Here is a 19,322-nt window from a genome sequence, read left to right as displayed (position 1 = left end):
GACATAAGGGTGGTGGATCCCTACAGGAATATTCATGGTGAACCTATTATTCCCAAGGATGAGCCAATAGAATGGGAGAACATACCAATTCCAGACTTCAATCTACCAATCCTTAGCAAGCCAAAAAGGACAAAGTCAAGAGCAGTCAAGAAAGTGAAGCTATCACCTCTCAAATCCAAATCTATAGTCTAAGTTCAGCCCAAAGTCAATAGGGGAGACTATCTGTACTTGTGTGACATCAATGAATTTTCTGACCTAAATCTCTGTCTGGATGAACTAGATGAAGTAAGAGGTATTGATGCATACAGAAACCTACCTGAAAGGTTAGTGTTCAAGTACAAAGGAGGAAAGGAGATTCAGTGGCCACTTCACAGAATTCTTCAAGAAAGCCAAGCTGTACTGATTAAAGTTTACTCATCCTTCAAGAAGAACTTTGGGTTCAATGTCACTGCAAGAAGACTAGTATTGAAGAAGATTGAAGAACTAAGGAGTGTTAGAGCTAAAGATGCACTCCCAAAGACTCTAATCATCCCTTACACAGGGAGAAGAGTGCATCTAAGGCCCTACTGGCTGATGGAGTTCATTGATGACAAAGGTGTGAGAATATTCTTCAGATTGGAAGACCAATTGAGTATCTCTAGCAATGAGACTCTTTTGGAAATGCAAGGAAAACTAAATCTCTCAGAATCTGATGAACTAGAATTCCATAGGCAGATCCAAAATCAGATTGAAGAAAACAATAGAAAGCTTGGAAGAAGATCCAGACCTTCAAGGAACTAGATAAATCTGCTCAGGCTAGAGGAGCATCTTGAAAATGACTGTGAGCAAAACTTTGTATAATTTTTATTATTTGAAGCACTTTTCAGTAATATCTACTTTCTCTTAAAGTTATATTTTTAGGGTATTTTGTTATCATCAAATATCTCTTAATTTATGGCTACAATTCCAGTAGATATAAATTGGGGGAGATTGTTGCGTATATGTTGTGTACTTGATGATTTCATGAACAAAACACCTTAGTAGATTTTACTTAGTAAAATAGTGTAGCACTCGACAGATAAGAATTATAGTCCCGACGGATAACTCAATATAGTCCCACGGATGATGACTTATTTATCCATCGAGTAAGTAGCTTATGTAATAATGAGTCCGTAGCATATTTCTGCATTCACCATTATATAAATTCTATAAGTAGTATTCAAGTCATGTTGACTTTAATTAGATATGCAGAATAGGTTGATTAATTATACATAGATGATGTCTTGTAATTCTGCATAAGTGAAATGAAGTCAAGTGCCAGTTTGCTACCCGATGGATAACCTACAATGAAGTCGACGGATGATCAATATCTCGACGGATGATCAATCTCGACGGATGATCATGAACCCAACGGATAAAGAATTCAAATATCAGTTGACAGTGACAACACAGTCACACGCGTCGAGTGGATGCAAATAGAATGTGGTAGCCTATTCAACTGGGTTTTCGAGAACAAAAAAGTATTGCCATTTCCATGCTATTACGAAGATATTCAAAGATGCTGGAATAGAGTAATGAAGTAGTATTGTAATAGATTAGATAGTTTTTGTTTTATTATCTTTTCTTATTACTCTGTAATCTTGGTGATATATAAACCAAGAAGTAGCAAATAGAAACAAGAATCTGGGAGACAACAAGAGAAATATTTGTAAGCAGAATTCTTAGCATTTCTCTGTATTCTCAGCAGTTCAATATTTGTAAGCAGCTGTGAGCATTCTTGCACACAGTGTTCTCTTGATATATAATATATATCTCTGGTGGAATCATTCAAATCCACCAGAAAGTTTTTAAAGACTCTTGTTTTTACTTGTGCTTTGATTCACTTAAGTTTTATTCCGCATTGTGCTAATCAATACACTTATATTTATATTTGAGTTAGAACATTTTATTTCAAGAAAAAGTTTCAAGAATTCCATTCAACCCCCTTTCTGTAATTCTTGTCATATTGTTAAGGGACTAACAAGTAGGCAAACAGTCGCAAGAGAAAAGAGATAATTGTAATTCAGTTATATAGCTCCGTGACATTGTCGTATCTCTGAGTGAATATCCTATGACATTTTCTATTTATCATCTTGTCCATTCTAGTCTCTAAGACACTTCAACAATACCTTGCCTATTACCACATATAAACAGTACCGTTCGCCACTGATTTGAGTTACGTGTTCATTTAGTCGCTTACCTGTTAGATGATCCACCACAACGAAAGAAAGACTACTTGGCATAAATGTAGTTGACTAGTAAAATGATACTTCTGTTTGAGTAATGACTCAGGTACTATAGTTCGATAAGTCAAACTGAGACTAATTCCATGGATGTGAATTCAACTTACAGGTTTGGAAAAGAAGGCTGTATAACATCACATTGGCATATTCTACCACCCTTGCCATGCTGAATGTTAAAAAGACAATTTGTAATTCCCATGAACCAAGTATCTAGAATGTTCTAGTCCTAGACTCACTATCAGTATTCAGTGTATGAAACCAAGAATCTTGAAAATTATTCATGTATCTAATTTATGATAAATTTTAGGAAGAGTCTAGATATATCCATTTATCTATATAATGGTTGTAATACCAACATATGTAAGTCAGAGAAAAAATATAAAAAATATTCCTTTTCCCGATTTCATCGAGTTTTGAACCTAACAAATTTGGTGTCAGAGCTTCTCATATCTCACTCCTAAAAATACATAAATAATATCACTCCTCTCATAAAATAGCATGGCAATAAGTAATGATTCAATATTCAGCTATGCACAAAATAGTATTCCCATTTTCAATGATGAAAGTTTTGATTTCTGGAGCATTCAAATGAGGACATTATTTATGTCTCATGATTTATGGGAATTAGTTGAAGAGGGGTACGAAGCAGCAGAAACTCCGGAGGAGATAACGTCCTGGACAGCTGCTAAGCAAACTGAATTCAGAAATAAAAGAAAAAAAGATGCAAGATCTCTTCTCTTTATTCAACAAGGAGTCAACAAAGCCATTTTTCCGCGTATCATGAATGCTAGAACTTCAAAAGAAGCATAGGATATCCTGAATAAGCAGTTTCAAGGATATGACAAAGTGATCTCGGTAAAACTTCAATCACTTTGGAAAGAATTTGATAATTTGTAGATGAAAGAAAGTGAAACTGTCTCCGAATTTTTCTCCAAAGTTTCAACCATAACAAATCAGATTATAAGTTATGGTGATACCTTAAAAGACAAAAATATTGTGATAAAAGTCTTGAGAAGCCTGCCTGCAAAATTTGGACATGTGGTAGCAGCCATTGAAGTTTCCAAAGATCTGATAACACTTACTCTTGATGAACTTATGGGTGCTCTTGAAGCATATCAAGAACAAATTCAAAGATTTGCAAAGCAGTCTATAGATCAAGCTTTTCAAGCAAAATTGAACATCTATGATAAGAAGGAAGTCTCACACCAGGTCAGCAACAAAAGGAGCACTACAACAACCAAATCAGAAACAAAGTGAGAAATCAGATTTGGCAAGTACGAGACAGAGGAAAGAAGTACAATTATAATAACAGGACCAATAGTTCCAAATGCCTTATATTCAACAAAACAAATCATGGATCAAGAAATTGCAACTTTCATTGTAAAAGATGCAAAATTCCAAATCATTTTCAGAAGGATTATTGGTTTAAAAATAGAAACCAGGCTAATTTCTCAGAACAGGATGGAGACGTGCAAGTTATTTTTTCATGCATGAATGCACAACTACAACAATACAACTGTTGGTATATTGACAGTGCTTGCAGTAATCATATGTCCGGAATTCGGGATTTATTTGCAGAACTTGATGAAAGTCAGAAGTCTGAGGTAAAGATTGGAGAGGGAAAGACTCTCAAAATTGAAGGCAAATGAGTCATTACCTTTCATTCAAAAGAAGGTAAGCTTTAGCAAATTACTGATGTCTATTATGTTCCAAAATTAACACAAAATCTGTTAAGCACTGGTCAACTAATGAAAAAGGGGTTTTCTCTAACATTTGATGATGAGCAATGTACTGTTTTTAATAAAAAGAAAAATCTGAAGTGGCTAAAGTAAAGATGATACCAAACAAAACATTTACATTGATTTTGCCACTACATGAAAGATTTGCCCTCAAAGTTGATAACGGTGAGGAATCAATTTTATGGAACTTGAGATACGGACATCTCAATTTCAAGGGCCTTAAATTATTGAAAGATAAAAATATGGTGGTTGGTTTACCCGATATCTCAGATGTAAACAAATTTTGTGAAGGATGCATCTACGGAAAAATGCAAAGACTGCCATTTCCAAAGACTGTTTGGAGAGCAAAAGCCCCGCTGGAATTGGTTCACTCAGATTTATGTGAATCACGAACTCCGTCAATAAATGGAAGCAAGTACTTTCTTTTGTTCGTTGATGACTATACAAGGATGATGTGGGTCTATTTTCTCAAGCAAAAGTCTGAAGCCTTCACTTATTTTCTATAATTTAAGGTATTGGTTGAGAAATAAATTAACAAACAGATCAAAACTCTTAGAACAGATCGTGGCGGAGAGTACTTATCAAATCATTTTTAAGATTATTGCAAATAGAAAGGTACTCAGAGGCAACTGACAATCAGGTACAACCCTTAATAAAATGGCATCGTAGAACGCAAAAATCGGACAATTGTCGAAGTGGTAAGAAGCATGTTAAAAGGTAAAGGTCTTGCACATAACTTCTGGGACGAGGCTGTTAATAGAGCCGTCTATATACTCAATATCTCTCGAACAAAGGTTGTTTTTAACAAAACTCCTTATGAAGCTTAGTTTAGAAAGAAACCTGATGTACAAGGGCTTCGAGTATTCGGCTATATTGCTTATTCTCACATTCCCTCTTACACAGAGAAAAGTTTGAAAAGGGAGAGAAACTTATTTTTATCGGCTATAGTGAAGAGTCAAAAGACTATCGTCTCTACAGTCCAACTACAAGGAATATTACTATCTTACGAGATGTGATTTTTGATGAAACAGGAAGATGGTTTCTTGATGAAAAATCACCTCAATCACCTGCAACTGATGTTCCCTTATATACACCAGAATTTATGAAGATTCCACTCATATAAAAGACTTGGAATTAATTGAAGGCACCATGGATACATCTGTTAGAAGAATTCACTCAATCTATGATGTATACGATTCTTGCAATTTGGCATTCTTTATTGGCGAACCCCAATATTATGAAGAAGCTGCAAAAGAACAAACTTGGAGAAAAGCGATGAATGAAGAAATTTCAACAATTGAGAGAAACAATACGTGGCATCTTGTTAATCGTCCAACTAACAAAGACGTAAATGGAGTCAAATGGGTTTTTAAAATAAAATATAACAAGGATTGAAGTATGCAAAAGCACAAAGCTCGACTAGTAGCAAAAAGATATTCTCAACAGCCTGGAGTTGATTTCACTAAAACGTTTTCTCCGGTAGCTCGCATCGAAACAATTAGAACTGTTCTTGCTTTGGCAACTCAACTTCAACTACCAGTTTATCAACTCGATGTCAAGTCAGCGTTTCTAAATGAAGAACTTAAGGAAGAGGTTTACGTAGAGCATCCTCAAGGCTACGTGATAAAAGGAAAAGAAGATAAAGTTTATCGTCTTGTTAAGGAGTTATATGGACTGAAACAAGCACCGCGTGCTTGGAACAACAAGATAGATGGGTATTTTCGTCAAAAAGGTTTTCAGAGAAGCAAAAATGAGCCATCCTTGTAGATTAAAAAATCCGGTACACATGATTTTCTAATTGCGTGTTTATATGTGGATGACTTAATTTACTTTGGAACTAATGTTGACCTGGTAAAAGATTTTAAGAATTTTATGAAAGAAGAATTCGAGATGACTGACCTAGGCCTCATGAAATATTTTTTGGGTATTCAAGTGAAGCAATCAGAAGGAGAAATATTGTTTTCTCAAGAAAGATATGTTGATTGTTTATTAAAGAAGTTTAACATGGAAGGTTGTAATTCAATAAAAACTCCGATGGCTACAAATCAAAAATTACAACTTGAAGATGGTTCGACAAGGTTAATGAAAGAATTTATAGAAGTCTTGTGGGATCACTTATATATCTCACAAATACTCATCCAGATATAGTACAATCAGTTAGCCTTCTCTTAAGATTTATGCATAATCCAAGTCGTACACATTATGCAGTTGAAAAACACATTCTGCGTTATCTTAAGGGTACAAAGAATCATGGTCTCAAATATGTTCATAATGAAGACAAAAGGCTGGTTGGGTATACAGATAATGATTGGGGAGGATCATTGGATGATGGCAAGAGTACATATGGATATGTTTTCTTTCTAGTAACAAATGTTATCTCTTGGTCATAAAAAAATAGAAAACAACAGCCGTATCAACCGTATAAGCTGAATATGTTTCAGCAATGGAAGTTCCATGTGAAGCTGTTTGGCTAAGACGAATTTTGTTCGATTTAGAGTAAGTTCAGAATGATCCAACTATTATTTATTGCGATAATAATTCAGCCATAGCAATGACTGAAAATCCTATTTTTCATAGTCAGACCAAGCATATTAAACTTCGTTATCATTTTATTCGAGATCTGGTGCAAGACGAAGACATTCGCTTGGACTACATTGGCACAAATGAGCAAGTTGCAGATATATTCACAAAGACAGTCTCAAGTGATAAGTTCGCATACTTTAGAGATCGACTAAGAATTACAAATTAAGAGGGGATGTTAAAAAGATAATTTATAATTCCCATGAACCAAGTATCTAGAATGTTCTAGTCCTAGACTCATTATCAGTGTATGAAATCAAGAGTCTTGAAAATTATTCATATATCTAATTTATGATGAATTCTAGGAAGAGTCTAGATATATCCATTTATCTATATAATGGTTGTAATACCACCATATGTAAGTCAGAGAAAAAATATAAAAAATATTCCTTTTCCTGATTTCATCGAGTTCTGTACCTAACACTGAAATTGATTTTTGGGATGCAGATGATTGTATTTGAGGTCTTCTCCAATCTGCATATTTCTAGTTATTATTATGTAGTGCAAACACAAGGGGGAACGGAAAAGAGAGAATAAAGAGATCGATCAATTCCTGTACAACTTCTGACAAACTTGATGTCCCACATTGTCTGACAGTGACCTCTTCTAGAACTGTATGTGCCTGCCTATGACTACATGTTATTTAACTAACACACTCGTGTTTTCAAAGAATTTTTATGATCACTAGAGGAAAAAATGCTTGCAAATTGTGTAGCTTGCCAGAAAGTCATGGAAATAACAGAATTCTACCAGGAGAAAAAACATTTTACTATGAGAAACGTATTGCAAGAAGTTTCGGATCAAGTTTAGAGGTTACCTTGTCACAAAAACCGAAACCAAAAGGTCACAAACAACTTGTTGAATTCCATGTTTAAGGCAAAGTTATAACATTATACTCTCGTGGCCTTGCCTTTGTCTTGCACAAAGTTGGGGCTTGTTTCTTATCAAGGTCAAATGACCCTAAAAACTATCATTGTACCTCCGTTCTGTTGCTCTCAAGACTATCTCACCCGTAACACAAAGCAAGTAAAGATAATCACTTACCACCGTAGGAAACATGAATTCAAGTTTCAACTTACTAGGAAGAAAATAATGGACGACATTACCGTGAAACAATTGAAGAATCATTTAGTGATTAAAAAAACAGTAGCTATTTAAGGGTGCATGTATGTAGCAAAAAATAGTTACATTTTCGATTCAGGGTTTCAAAATAAAGTAATGACCAGAATCCTCATTTCCATACAGTTTAGGTTTGCGAGACTTACCAAGGGTCTCCATACAATATTTGTAGTGACACTAACCGAGGGTGCTAGGCATATAGCCAGAAGAGTTGCATTTTCGATTCAGGGGTTCAATATCAAGTACAGGTCGCACTCTTCATTTCCGTACAAAGTAGATTTGTAAGCGACAATTACCAAGGGTCTCAATACAAGATTTGTAAGTGACACTTACCAACTGTACCAACAGAGCTAAAAACTGCAGCATTTTGTTCTTCAATGTAGTACTAGTTTACAATGAAATTAAAAAAAACAATCGGAGTACCTTATTTCTTTATTAGGCTTATAATCAAAATGTGGTAAGAAACATTACACCAGATGCCATAGTATTCGGTAATCGTCTACCTGGGAAAAAACACCAGAAAGATTCAGAAACCAAGATATTTGGTAATAATTTACTCAAAAAAATGATCAAAAGAATAACGTTCAGGTTACAACACTTATTTTTGAGAAGCAGGAGATTGTATTAAAATTGGCTCTTATCAAGCAGCTAAGGAGACCATTCAAGCGGAAGCGGCCATTAGATAAAAATGCACCACTATGATTAGTCATAACCACTAAACAAACCAACTAGTGTAACCATTAATATAAAATAGAAGAACGGAATTTAAATAAAGACCTTTAACTTAACAAACTTGACATATCAACAAGGAGCGGAACTTCCAACTAAAACTGAGTGCAGAACATCCAACAATAGCTTTGATAGTGGTCATTCACATCTTTGAATATAACATCAACTTCCACAACTGCAACATTGATCAGAACTCCTTCCTCCAATTCTTCCTCAAAAATCCGCACAAATTGGTCATAAAGGGACCAAGTCCTATGTCCTGTTTCAGAATTCTCTAACTCTGACAAAGTAGAGGAGAAGATCACCAGACCCAACTCAAGCCCAAATTTACACAGCAACCCAGTTTAAGTAAACCAACCATTTATTATCGAATTCTGGTCTCTACCCTGCTTAGCAAGGTCATCTGCACCTCCTCAACCTCAAGATTATGTATTTTAATAATTTCTACTGTGTTCAAATCCACAAGATTTCTTTCATCATCAAGCCCTGTTTTAATTTTGCTCAGTAAAAGAAGCACCTCCTCACTATCCGTATAAATGACACAGTCGTCTTTATGAAAACGACTATTTACCACAACTCTAATTAAGTTTAGGATTGCACTGAACTCCGAGATGAACACAGAAGTAACTAAAATTGGTCCCGAAAATATACATAGCAGCTTCTTTGAGTTATCCTTTAAATAACTTCTCATGCCGACTTGGTAGCTGGAATTAACTCTCCTGATTAGTGATCCATCCGTAAAACCAAAAAATTTCACAGGAAAATCCCAACAGACTTTTGTGCAATGATCCAGCATGACTAGTAATGACCCCCACTGGATTTACATTCTAGTACTGGGACCAAATTTGACGCCTGACACCAAGCATAAGCTCTAATCTTAATTAAAAGTAACAACTCCTCACATTTATAGAATTTATTTTCAAAAACGCCTCTATTCCTATTTAGCCATAGAGAGACCAAAAGAAGAAGCTATTGCTACTCCCCACCCACTTTGACCGAATGCACACTAAACCAATTTAACCAACCCCACAAATTAAAGTTAGTGTATGCATGAACTTTGCTACAGATTCCTCACCAACCGAGAACTCCCTCCCAATTTTTTTTTTGCAAAGCTACAGCCCCAAAAAATGTGTTGTTGATCCTCATTAGCTAACAACACTTGTCTTTCAATACACGGTGAACTCCGTCAAATAATTTGGGTCGACATTTACTAGTATAGCAAGTGATAAGGTATAAGCAACCTGGCTAGGGCCCAACCCAGATCAGGGTGAAGCAGGCTCAACTGATGGACCAAGATCCCCCCTCACCCATGCAATCAAGTGGAGAGACCCAGGCTCAGGGTCAATCAAGGACCCAGATCATCTCACAGCCAGGATCCAACCCAGGACCTGGATCACCTACCAACCAGGATCTAGCCCAGAACCAGGATCACCCAGCTAGGGCAGACCCGAGGGGGTCCCGACAAGCACATGCACACTCCACAACCCGCACAACCCGCTAAGGAACGGTACGTGAGCACACGATAATGACAACTATCAACAACTAACATATCAGACAAACACGGCGCGTGTCACAGTACCGTTGGGACACCCTGAAGGTGATCCTTTCCTAGACATGTGTATGCAATCTACTCAAGCCAGACGTCCTCCGCCTATAACAATTGACGGCCCTGATCTAAAGGTATCAACCCCTAAACCCTACCTTTGGGCTATATATACCCCAAAGATGAAGGGTCTAGGGGTTTGACACATTTTACCATACACACTCTCATATACACAGGCATATACACACACAGCCACCCTGGTCCTCTCTATCTTCATCTTCCCCAACCAGACTCTTATTCTCACCCCGGAGGCGCCGCGGGGCTCAAACCCCCCTCCGATGTTGTTTTGCAGATACCCAACAGCAGCAACACCTCATTCACACCCAGAAGGTCTAGACACGACGTCGGAAGGAGCCGCCCCGCTCACCGGAGTTATCAGCAAGAGTATACACTACCAACTTCGTAAAACAAGATATAAGGGTCTATACACAGACTTGAAGTCAGTTACAAATTTCTCCTGAAGTTCAAAGTTTTAAAGAAGCAGATGAGACAATTTAGCTGGACGTTAGAATTCTGAGTTGGAATTTCTTACTAGTACTGCAAGAGTATTGATACACTACTATATCAGTAAAAAAAGATATAACTTGAGGGTTTGACAACATTATCTGCACAAATTCACTATATTGAGCAACTCAAATTACAGAGACTCCTTAATTTACTACTCATATTTAACAAAACAATGTACGGATATTCTGAATAATTTTACCATGCAATCACTGCTCCTGTTAAACAGCTTAATTTATTTTACATGAAATATCGATTTATGAATTTTGAAGGCTTAGTGAGACAACGATGTGTTAAACAAAGATTATTAAAATTAGAACCCTTGGTCTTGCTACAAAATGTAAGAAGCGATATCTCGGTGTCCAAAAGATTAAAAAAAAGTATGTGTACAGAAAAGTGTCATGCTATTGCTAGCTGCAAGAAAATGAAGCACTCGTCTTCGGTTTTGAAACTGGAACATTTGAGTAGAGAGGGTGAAGCATGTAGCCTTTCTTGGGTTCAACATGCACCCATTTGCGTCCACTAAGCTTGGGGCATTCAAACTTGAATTTTCCTGCTTTCAGAGCAAATAGAGTGTGGCCTTTGCCGATTCCAACATAATTCCCAGGATGGAATCGGGTGCCTCTTTGACGAACAATTATATTTCCAGGTATGACTCTCTGTTACAATTGTCACAAGTTAATTAGCAGAACCATTATATAATACATTGCAAAATGTTTAAGGTCCTTAGAAATTTAAGCATACTAGAATTGACATCTGCTTACTTCCCCACCAAACTTCTTCACCCCGAGATTCTTGGGTTTTAAATCTCGCCCATTTTTAGTGGAACCTGCAGTTTTCTTGGAGGCCCAACGCCTTAATATCAAGTTCAAACCACCTCCAGATGCATCTAGGTATCATAACATTAAAAATAATTAAACACTAGCATTGTCATGGTGAAGAGTAACCCAGCATTATTACATATTGATAAGAATGAACTAAAATAAGTACTTTATTTTAAGAAAACATACCACTGCCAGAATTGTACACTGGAACTTTGGATACTAGCTCGCTGATACTCAGTCTTCTACAGAGGGATGTTGCATAATTCATCATTTTCTTCCATATAAGTAAAAGAGAATTGAAGGAATCGGCCACGCAGAATGAATGTCTTTGATAACCATAGAGTCTTCATAGATCACACATTTTTGGGTTTAGATAACAAAGTCACAACCTCTCATTTCTGGGATTGACCTACTAATAATGTATGCCTTTTCCAGATTTACTATGACAAATAAAAACAATCTGAGTACTAACACTGGGATTAAGGCAATGCAAGCAGGAACAGATTATGAGTTCAACAATTTCAGATGTTCAGAATATAGACAATTCTTACAATGTTATCTTAAAGATTAATATTGTGCTGGGCCGGTCAGCTCAAACCTAACTCAAGCAAAAAGAGTATTACATTCTCAATTTCAGTATACACTACAATTAGTCAATTACACAATATTAATGTAGTTCATCTTTTGAAAAAGACCTACATAATTGTGTGTAATAGTAGACAAGTTGAAAGGCATATGTCATAGCCTATTTGTATATTCGAGGATTTAACTCAACTCATATAAGAATGTAATAAGTAAATAGTGAATCTACCATCAAAGAGATCTCACAAAGTAACATCTGTCAGAGGATTCAGAAACAAGGTTCATCTACAGACTTGAGGAGTTAATTCACTGGAAGAAGTTCAAGAAATTGATCAAGCCTCAGTGATTCAAATCAAGATTGTGGATTTAATCAAGTGACAGAGATCTCGTCAGGGTATCAGATAATTACAAGGATTTAATCTGAAGAAAATCAAAGTGTCAAAGTCAAGACATGAAGAAACGTCACGGAAGTTAGTCACTCATGAACCAGACAGTACATCGAGTGTCAATGTTGAAGTGGTGGAATTGATTCATAATTTTCAGTGATTTTCAGAAGATTTGCAGAAGAATGGTTGCAGTTCAAGAGTAGTATTAATTCTCTATCAATTAATTAAGTCATATAATTTAATTAAGAAAATAAATTATATCTGCAAAGATTAATTTATTTATTAATTGAATTAATTGATTAATTAATTCAGAATTAATATTAAGAATTTTCAGAAGTTTAATTGGATTAAAAACAGTCTTAAATCAGCAAGACAAGTGAAAATGAACTAGCATGACTACCGATTGTCATGCCAAGTCATTTCAATAGTCATACCAAAAGTTCTACTGGGAAGCAGATTGTCTTGCTAGTTCAACTGATTGTCATACTGAAAGTCATTGTAGTTCAATCAGATTGTCTTGCTAGTACAATCATTAGTCCTACCGATTGTCATACCAGCTGTTGGGATTGTCTTGCGAAGCACAACAGATAGTCTTGCCAAAAGTCTTGCTAGTTGAAGTGAGTCTGTTGAATGATTGATAAAAACAAAAAGCAGCAGAAGACTCAATTAATCCAACATACAGAAACCAATACAAGAACAAAAAACAGAGCAGCCGCAGAAGAAATATTTTATCCTTAATCTGTAAACTTCAAGATCATAATTTCTAGTTTGTAAAATTAAATCCAAACCACTAGAAATCTTTATCTTGTTCTTGTGTAACTATCTAGCGGATCAAAATCCCTAGAACTTAATCTCAAATTGCGTTTAGCATTTGAATCTTTTTATTGCAAAAATACAAAAAGTTAATGTCGAATTTATTCTAGATTTGTGATAATTAATTTGAGATTAATTCCTTGTAATCGATACAGTTGTTGTAACACCTTTCAAGTTTAATAATATTCTTATTTAACTTGAATTTTGTTTCATATTTTTATTCCGCATTTAATTCGATTATTCGGTACTGTTTGTATTCAACCCCCTTCTACAAACACATTGGGACCTAACACAAGTGATTATGTCAAAGAAAATGAACCCTGGACTTAGGTGATTGCAGAATTAGAACATTTGATGCTTATATTAACTAAACCTGGAGTACCAGAAATTCCCATTTCCCAACTGAAAAAAAATGCTGACTAAATTATAATCAAGTATATATCCGGGGCTCAAAATGATAATCTGAAGGCATAATTGAGTAAATCAAGGGTTCAAGATGGTATAAAGATAAAGAAGGAATATGAGAGTGATCTGTAGCAGGGGATCACCGAATAAAAACGGGTGTGGTCTGTTAAATAAAACTAACTCAATATTTTTTGGGCAAAATGCAATTTGATTCCAAGTTTAATAGATACAACAGACTAATCAAGGAAAACTTATGAGCGATAAAACTTTAAGAGTGTTTGTATTAAACAGTATGGTAGGTTGGTCAAGAACCTCTGGACTAAACTTATTAAGTTCACGAAAAATACCAAATCTTTTTTTTAAAGAAGTATATTTTCAACTTCCGTCTAACCACATTTGTTTTTTTTATGTTAAGCATGACTTAGCTCGACAGTATTCTTCATATAACTTACAAAGCGTATAGGTATAGGTATAGCCAACAAGAATCACAACATTCGTGATAATTTTCAATAGTCTAAGCGCTGTGTAGGGCCATGGAACCCAACTGGCTGGTATCACAAAGAAAGATCACGTAAGATCAAAATAAAGAAGCAATCCAGTTCTGGACGATGTGAACATCGAAGAAATAAATCATGATTTGTCATCAATATAAATAGCGAATCGGAATCCCATCTCCTCAGCTTATAGAAAGTACTACGAACAATGGTCTCTCTCCATATATGTAACAAGTTGTGCGGAAGTAACTAATCCCAACATTAAGAAAAACAAATATAATAGACTCAAAAGCATACACGAAATGGAATTAATCGCGACAACATGAAACAAAATTCGAAATAGATTCGAAAGCATACATTCAATCAAAAGTTGTACAAGAGGTAATATAAACTAGAATCAGTAAATGGGTAAGAATATAATGATGATTATTAAATAAATTCAGCTTATAATACAAAAATTACATACAAATATTAATGAATTTAGAGTGAGTAGCTTACCGGCCGGACAGTGCGTTCGGCGATGCTGATTTTTGAGCAACTCCAGTGGTTTAGTTCGGGTCGAAATGTTAAAGTCTCACTTTCGATAAATTAATGAGAGACTCAGCTTAGCCCGGCCCAATGTTACTGCTTTCCTGAGGCCCGACCAGTTAATTAACATAATTTGTGATTGAATTCAATTTCGGGTAATTAAATATTTCCCTTTTTAAAATTAATATTCAAAACCAAACTAAATATTATTTTTGCGATTCGATTTCGAAAGTTGAAAATTAAACCGAAACTAAGTTACTGGTAAGCTTTTTATTTTGTACGACTTCAAAATGACGTGATCTTTAATTGTGAAGTTTCGTGTAACTTTTGGTATTTTCTGTTTACTTTCCTTAGAATAAATATCTTTTGATATTTAGAATTTAAACTTTTGAAATTACTGTTTAGCGATCATCAATGTGATTGTAAGTTCCAACTTTGATGGTATTTGCTAACTTTGACAGCATGTCCTCTCTTCACTGTCTTCCAAAAAACTCTAATAGTTTTATTCTTGTTAATGTTATCACCTCATTTTTTTGTCAAGTAATTTCACATAGATGAATTGTATCAAAATATAATATTTGCTGCTAATGAGATTCTTTCATTCGAGAAAGTTCACTATCTAACCGAAAAGCAGATAAAATGTCCCCGAAAATTTAGATAATAGTACATTAACATAAAATGAAATAAGATTCTTGCAAAAACAAAAAAAAAACAAAATTAGTATTAGAAAAGTTTAAAATTAAAATATATTATGCAATATATTAGATCTCAAACTAAAATATAATGTTCTATAAAAAAGATTTAAAGGTAAAGTCTAAGCAAAGGAATAACCTTTCATTAGATACTAAAATAAATAATTTATATTTAAGAGTACAACATTAATACAATATCATAAAATAATTTTTATTTTTCCTACTTATCTAATAGCTTTTTTCGATTGATATTATTTAAATATATACAAGATAATTAAATTTTTTAAATATATATTGTTATGCACTGATAAGTGACATTTTATACCACTTAGAACGTCTTAAAATGGCTTAAATTGGTGTCTTGAAATCAAGTATTTTGTGTATTTGATGCGTTTTTCTAGTGTTTATGCATTTCAGGGTTTTAGTTGCATTTCGGGGGAGGAATCATCAAGAATAAGCCTTGGCATGTGTTTACCATAGCGAGAGGAAAGAAACGGGCAGATTACGGCGAAGAAACGGAGCAAAATCATTTTTTTTCCGGTAGAGGTCTGAGCGCCCGCTCAGCATTGCTGAGCGGCCGCGCAGCAAGCTGAGCGCCCGCTCAGCTATGCTGAGCGGCCGCGCAGGGTCGGGAAAAAAGACAAATTATTTTAGGACTTCTACTTCTGTTTGGTTTCCACTTCTATGTAATCTGAGTTTTATGGGACTATTATATAAGTAGATTTGAGACGTTTTCACAAGTGTGGATTGAAGAAGATTGTGTTTTTACGTAAGAAGCGAAGGAGATAAGGAAGAAGACCGATTTAGCACACCGCAACGAAGAGGAAGCATATCTTCTTGTGATTCTTGTTTCGTTGTAACGTTGGATGCTAGTTTTCTTGCTTTGAACTTATTTACTCTTGTGACGTACTCTGTTTTAATATAATTAGTTTAGTTATTATTTTCTTGTGTTTGTTTATCATGATTTCATATGAACCCATGATGACGATAAGTGCTATTATGGGCTAATCGTGATCATGGGGTTGCAATGGATTTATTATGGAATTCTTTAGTTAATTATTTAATACTTTAGTGTGTGATGATTGCATGATATCTAGTATTGGTTGTGCGTATTCGTCTTATGTGCGTCGCGAACATATAAGATAGGGTGTTAATCTCTTGTGAAGCGACGGTGGATCTTGAGATTTAGAACTTGCCATTCTAGCATAGGTTCATGTACGTTGTGCATGATTAGTGGGTAACTCTAACAGTTTTATTTGCCCTATGTAATCAAAAGGAATAACTTGTGTTTAAATCGTTGTGTGGTTAATTTCTGTAGACATATAGGAACTCAACATAATTGATGACTATTCAACTTCATCTTAATTGTGGATGCTTGGTAGAATGGTATTAGTACAATGAAAGTTGGCTTTTATCAGTTTCGTGTTATTCGATTAATATCATCACTGTCACATGCTAAAGGTAATAACAATGGCTATAGAAGGAAGTAATAATGAAGTTGTGATCTCATGAGTGTTTTATTATTGATAAATTGAAGTGTTAGTTAAGTGATTAATTAAGTAGTTAATTATAGTTAATATTTAATCAACAATTTTAAGTGTTAGTGTCTTAACATTGAGAAGTAATCATACATTGGTGAGTGAGTTTAATTAGACAATAATTTAGTCTGAGTCTCTGAGGGAACGAACTAGAAAATATTCTATATTACTTGCGAATGCGTATACTTGCGTGAATATTAGCGCGTGTTTTCGCCCTAACAAGTTTTTGGCGCCGCTGCCGGGGACTCGGCGTATTTGTTCAGTTTATGTACTTACCATCATTGGTCATTAGGACTCAGTGATTAGGACGTAGTAGTTACTTATTTTTTCCGGTTGTGTTTCAGGTACTTTAGCAAGCGTTTATGCAAACTCGTTCTCGTGCTCGCAAGAGGACTTTAGATACAGCTGAGGAGACAGACGAAGTTCTTGATATTCCGGAGAAGTTAGATTTTGAGGATTCGGATTCAGGAACTGAGCAGAAAGAACCAGTAAACATGGGAGATCGTATTGTTCAAGCTGATCCAGCTCTTATGGATTTTTCTCGGCCTAAAATTGATGACATTCAGTCAAGCATCCTTCATCCGGCTATTCAAGCTAACACCTTTGAAATCAAGCCGGGCACTATTCAGATGGTGCAGAATTCTGTTTCTTTTGGAGGAGCGGCAACTGAAGACCCCAACATGCACATAAGGAATTTTGTCGAGATCTGCAGCACTTTTAAGTATAATGGCGTGACTGATGAGGCTATCAAGTTGAGGCTTTTCCCATTCTCACTGAGGGACAAGGCTAAAAACTGGTTACATTCTGAACCAGCTGGGTCCATCACTACGTGGCAAGATCTTGCACAAAAGTTTCTGGAGAAGTTTTATCCGATGGCAAAGACTGCTGCTATGAGGAGTGCTCTTACTCAGTTTGCGCAGCAACCTACAGAATCTATGTGCGAGGTTTGAGAACGCTACAAGGAAATGTTGAGAAAATGTCCACATCATGGAATGCCGGATTGGATGGTGATCACTGGTTTCTATAATGGTTTTGGGGCCCAATCTCGGCCCATGCTCGATGCAGCAGCTGGAGGCGCCTTATGGGCTAAAAGCTATACTGATGCGTATAATCTTATAGAGACTATGGCTGCAAATGAGCATCAAAACCCAACTCAGAGGATGACGTCAGGCAAGGTAGCAGGTATTCTGGAAGTTGATGCAGCCACCGCTATTGCAGCCCAGCTCCAAGCACTATCAATGAAGGTTGATTCTCTGGCTACATATGAAGTTATTCAAATAGCTATGGTTTGTGAGCTTTGTGTAGGTTCTCATGCTACGGATCAGTGTTTTCTTGTCAACGAATCTGTTCAATATGTGAATAATTATCAGCGACAACAGCAGCCTGTGCCAGCGACCTATCATCCTAACAACAGAAATCATCCAAATTTCAGCTGGGGGAATAATCAGAATGCTATTCAGCCACCATATCAGCAAGGAGTGAGTAAACAGTTTAACCCACCTGGATTCCAGCAACCACAGCAGTATGCTACAAGGCAATCATATCCTCAACAGGGAAGTACAGCTGCACCTACTAGTGCTGATTTTGAGGAACTTAAGCTGTTGTGCAAGAGTCAGGCGGTTTCTATCAAGACCTTGGAAAATCAAATCGGTCAATTAGCCAATGCAGTGCTCAATCGTCAACCTGGCACTCTTCCCAGTGACACGGAAGTACCAGGCAGGAAGGAAGCTAAAGAGCAAGTCAAGGCTATTACCTTAAGGTCTGGAAAAGTGGCTGATGCTGAAAAGGCAAAAGAAGTAGAAGCTGAAATTAGAGATGAAGAATCTAAGCAAAAGGAGAAAGCGGCGGAACCAAGGAAGACTACTGTTGAACACACTCTACCTGAGGCTAATACAGGAGAGAAACAGCTCTATCCTCCACCACCTTTTCCTAAGAGATTGCAGCAACAAAAGCTGGATAGACAGTTCGGGAAGTTTCTGGAGGTGTTCAAGAAACTTCACATCAATATACCTTTCGCTGAGGCTCTGGAACAAATGCCTTGTTATGCGAAGTTTATGAAGACTATTCTTTCAAGGAAGGTGAAACTGGATGACCTTGAAACCGTTGCTCTCACAGAAGAATGCAGCGCTGTTCTGCAGCAAAAGTTACCACCAAAACTGAAAGATCCAGGAAGGTTCACCATTCCTTGCACCATTGGCAATCTGACTTTTGACAAGTGCCTTTGTGATTTGGGAGCAAGCATTAATCTGATGCCGTTGTCGATCTTTAAAAAGCTGGATCTGCCTGATCCAAAACCCACATACATGTCGCTACAATTGGCTGACCGTTCCATTACTTACCCAAGGGGCATAGTTGAGGATGTGCTCGTCAAGGTGGATAAGCTCTTCTTTCCTGCAGATTTTGTTATTCTGGATTTTGAGGAAGATAAGAAGATTCCCATAATCTTGGGAAGGCCTTTCTTGGCTACTGGTCGTACCTTGATAGATGTGCAAAAAGGTGAACTTACTATGCGGGTCCAAGATCAG

The 19,322-nt window shown here is 36.2% G+C and overlaps 2 protein-coding genes and 1 non-coding gene across 9 annotated transcripts; 1 reads left to right on the top strand and 2 right to left on the bottom strand.

Moving 5' to 3' along the window:
* Positions 1 to 3,158: 3,158 nt before the first annotated feature.
* Positions 3,159 to 3,910, top strand: LOC141674004 (uncharacterized). The gene is made up of 2 exons (XM_074480732.1): positions 3,159 to 3,470; positions 3,674 to 3,910. The coding sequence occupies exons 1-2, from the start codon at positions 3,159 to 3,161 to the stop codon at positions 3,908 to 3,910; spliced, it is 549 nt and encodes a 182-aa protein (XP_074336833.1).
* A 6,916-nt stretch (positions 3,911 to 10,826) lies between these two features.
* LOC141672997 (uncharacterized) lies at positions 10,827 to 14,679 on the bottom strand. 7 transcript variants are annotated; one of them, XM_074479718.1, is made up of 5 exons: positions 14,538 to 14,679; positions 12,762 to 12,950; positions 11,546 to 11,799; positions 11,300 to 11,424; positions 10,827 to 11,194 (listed from the first exon to the last, which is right to left on the bottom strand). In XM_074479718.1, exons 3-5 carry the CDS (start codon positions 11,628 to 11,630, stop codon positions 10,946 to 10,948), a joined length of 459 nt encoding a protein of 152 aa, XP_074335819.1. In that variant the 5' UTR covers positions 11,631 to 11,799; positions 12,762 to 12,950; positions 14,538 to 14,679; the 3' UTR covers positions 10,827 to 10,945. The 7 variants fall into 7 exon arrangements, with proteins under 7 accessions (XP_074335819.1, XP_074335822.1, XP_074335818.1 ...); XM_074479721.1 differs by having other exon boundaries at positions 12,870 to 12,950; XM_074479717.1 differs by having other exon boundaries at positions 12,882 to 12,950.
* Positions 14,680 to 17,684: 3,005 nt separating this feature from the next.
* On the bottom strand, positions 17,685 to 17,791 carry LOC141675951 (small nucleolar RNA R71). Its single transcript, XR_012556573.1, has one exon. It is a non-coding gene; the product is annotated as a small nucleolar RNA R71 (small nucleolar RNA).
* Between the last annotated feature and the right edge of the window lie 1,531 nt (positions 17,792 to 19,322).

The sequence above is a fragment of the Apium graveolens genome, chromosome 7, assembly GCF_009905375.1.
Source record: "Apium graveolens cultivar Ventura chromosome 7, ASM990537v1, whole genome shotgun sequence".
In the NCBI taxonomy this organism is placed as follows: domain Eukaryota; kingdom Viridiplantae; phylum Streptophyta; class Magnoliopsida; order Apiales; family Apiaceae; genus Apium; species Apium graveolens.
The sequence above is the reverse complement of the archived record's forward strand: the minus strand, read 5'-3'. Positions and strand labels throughout refer to the sequence as shown.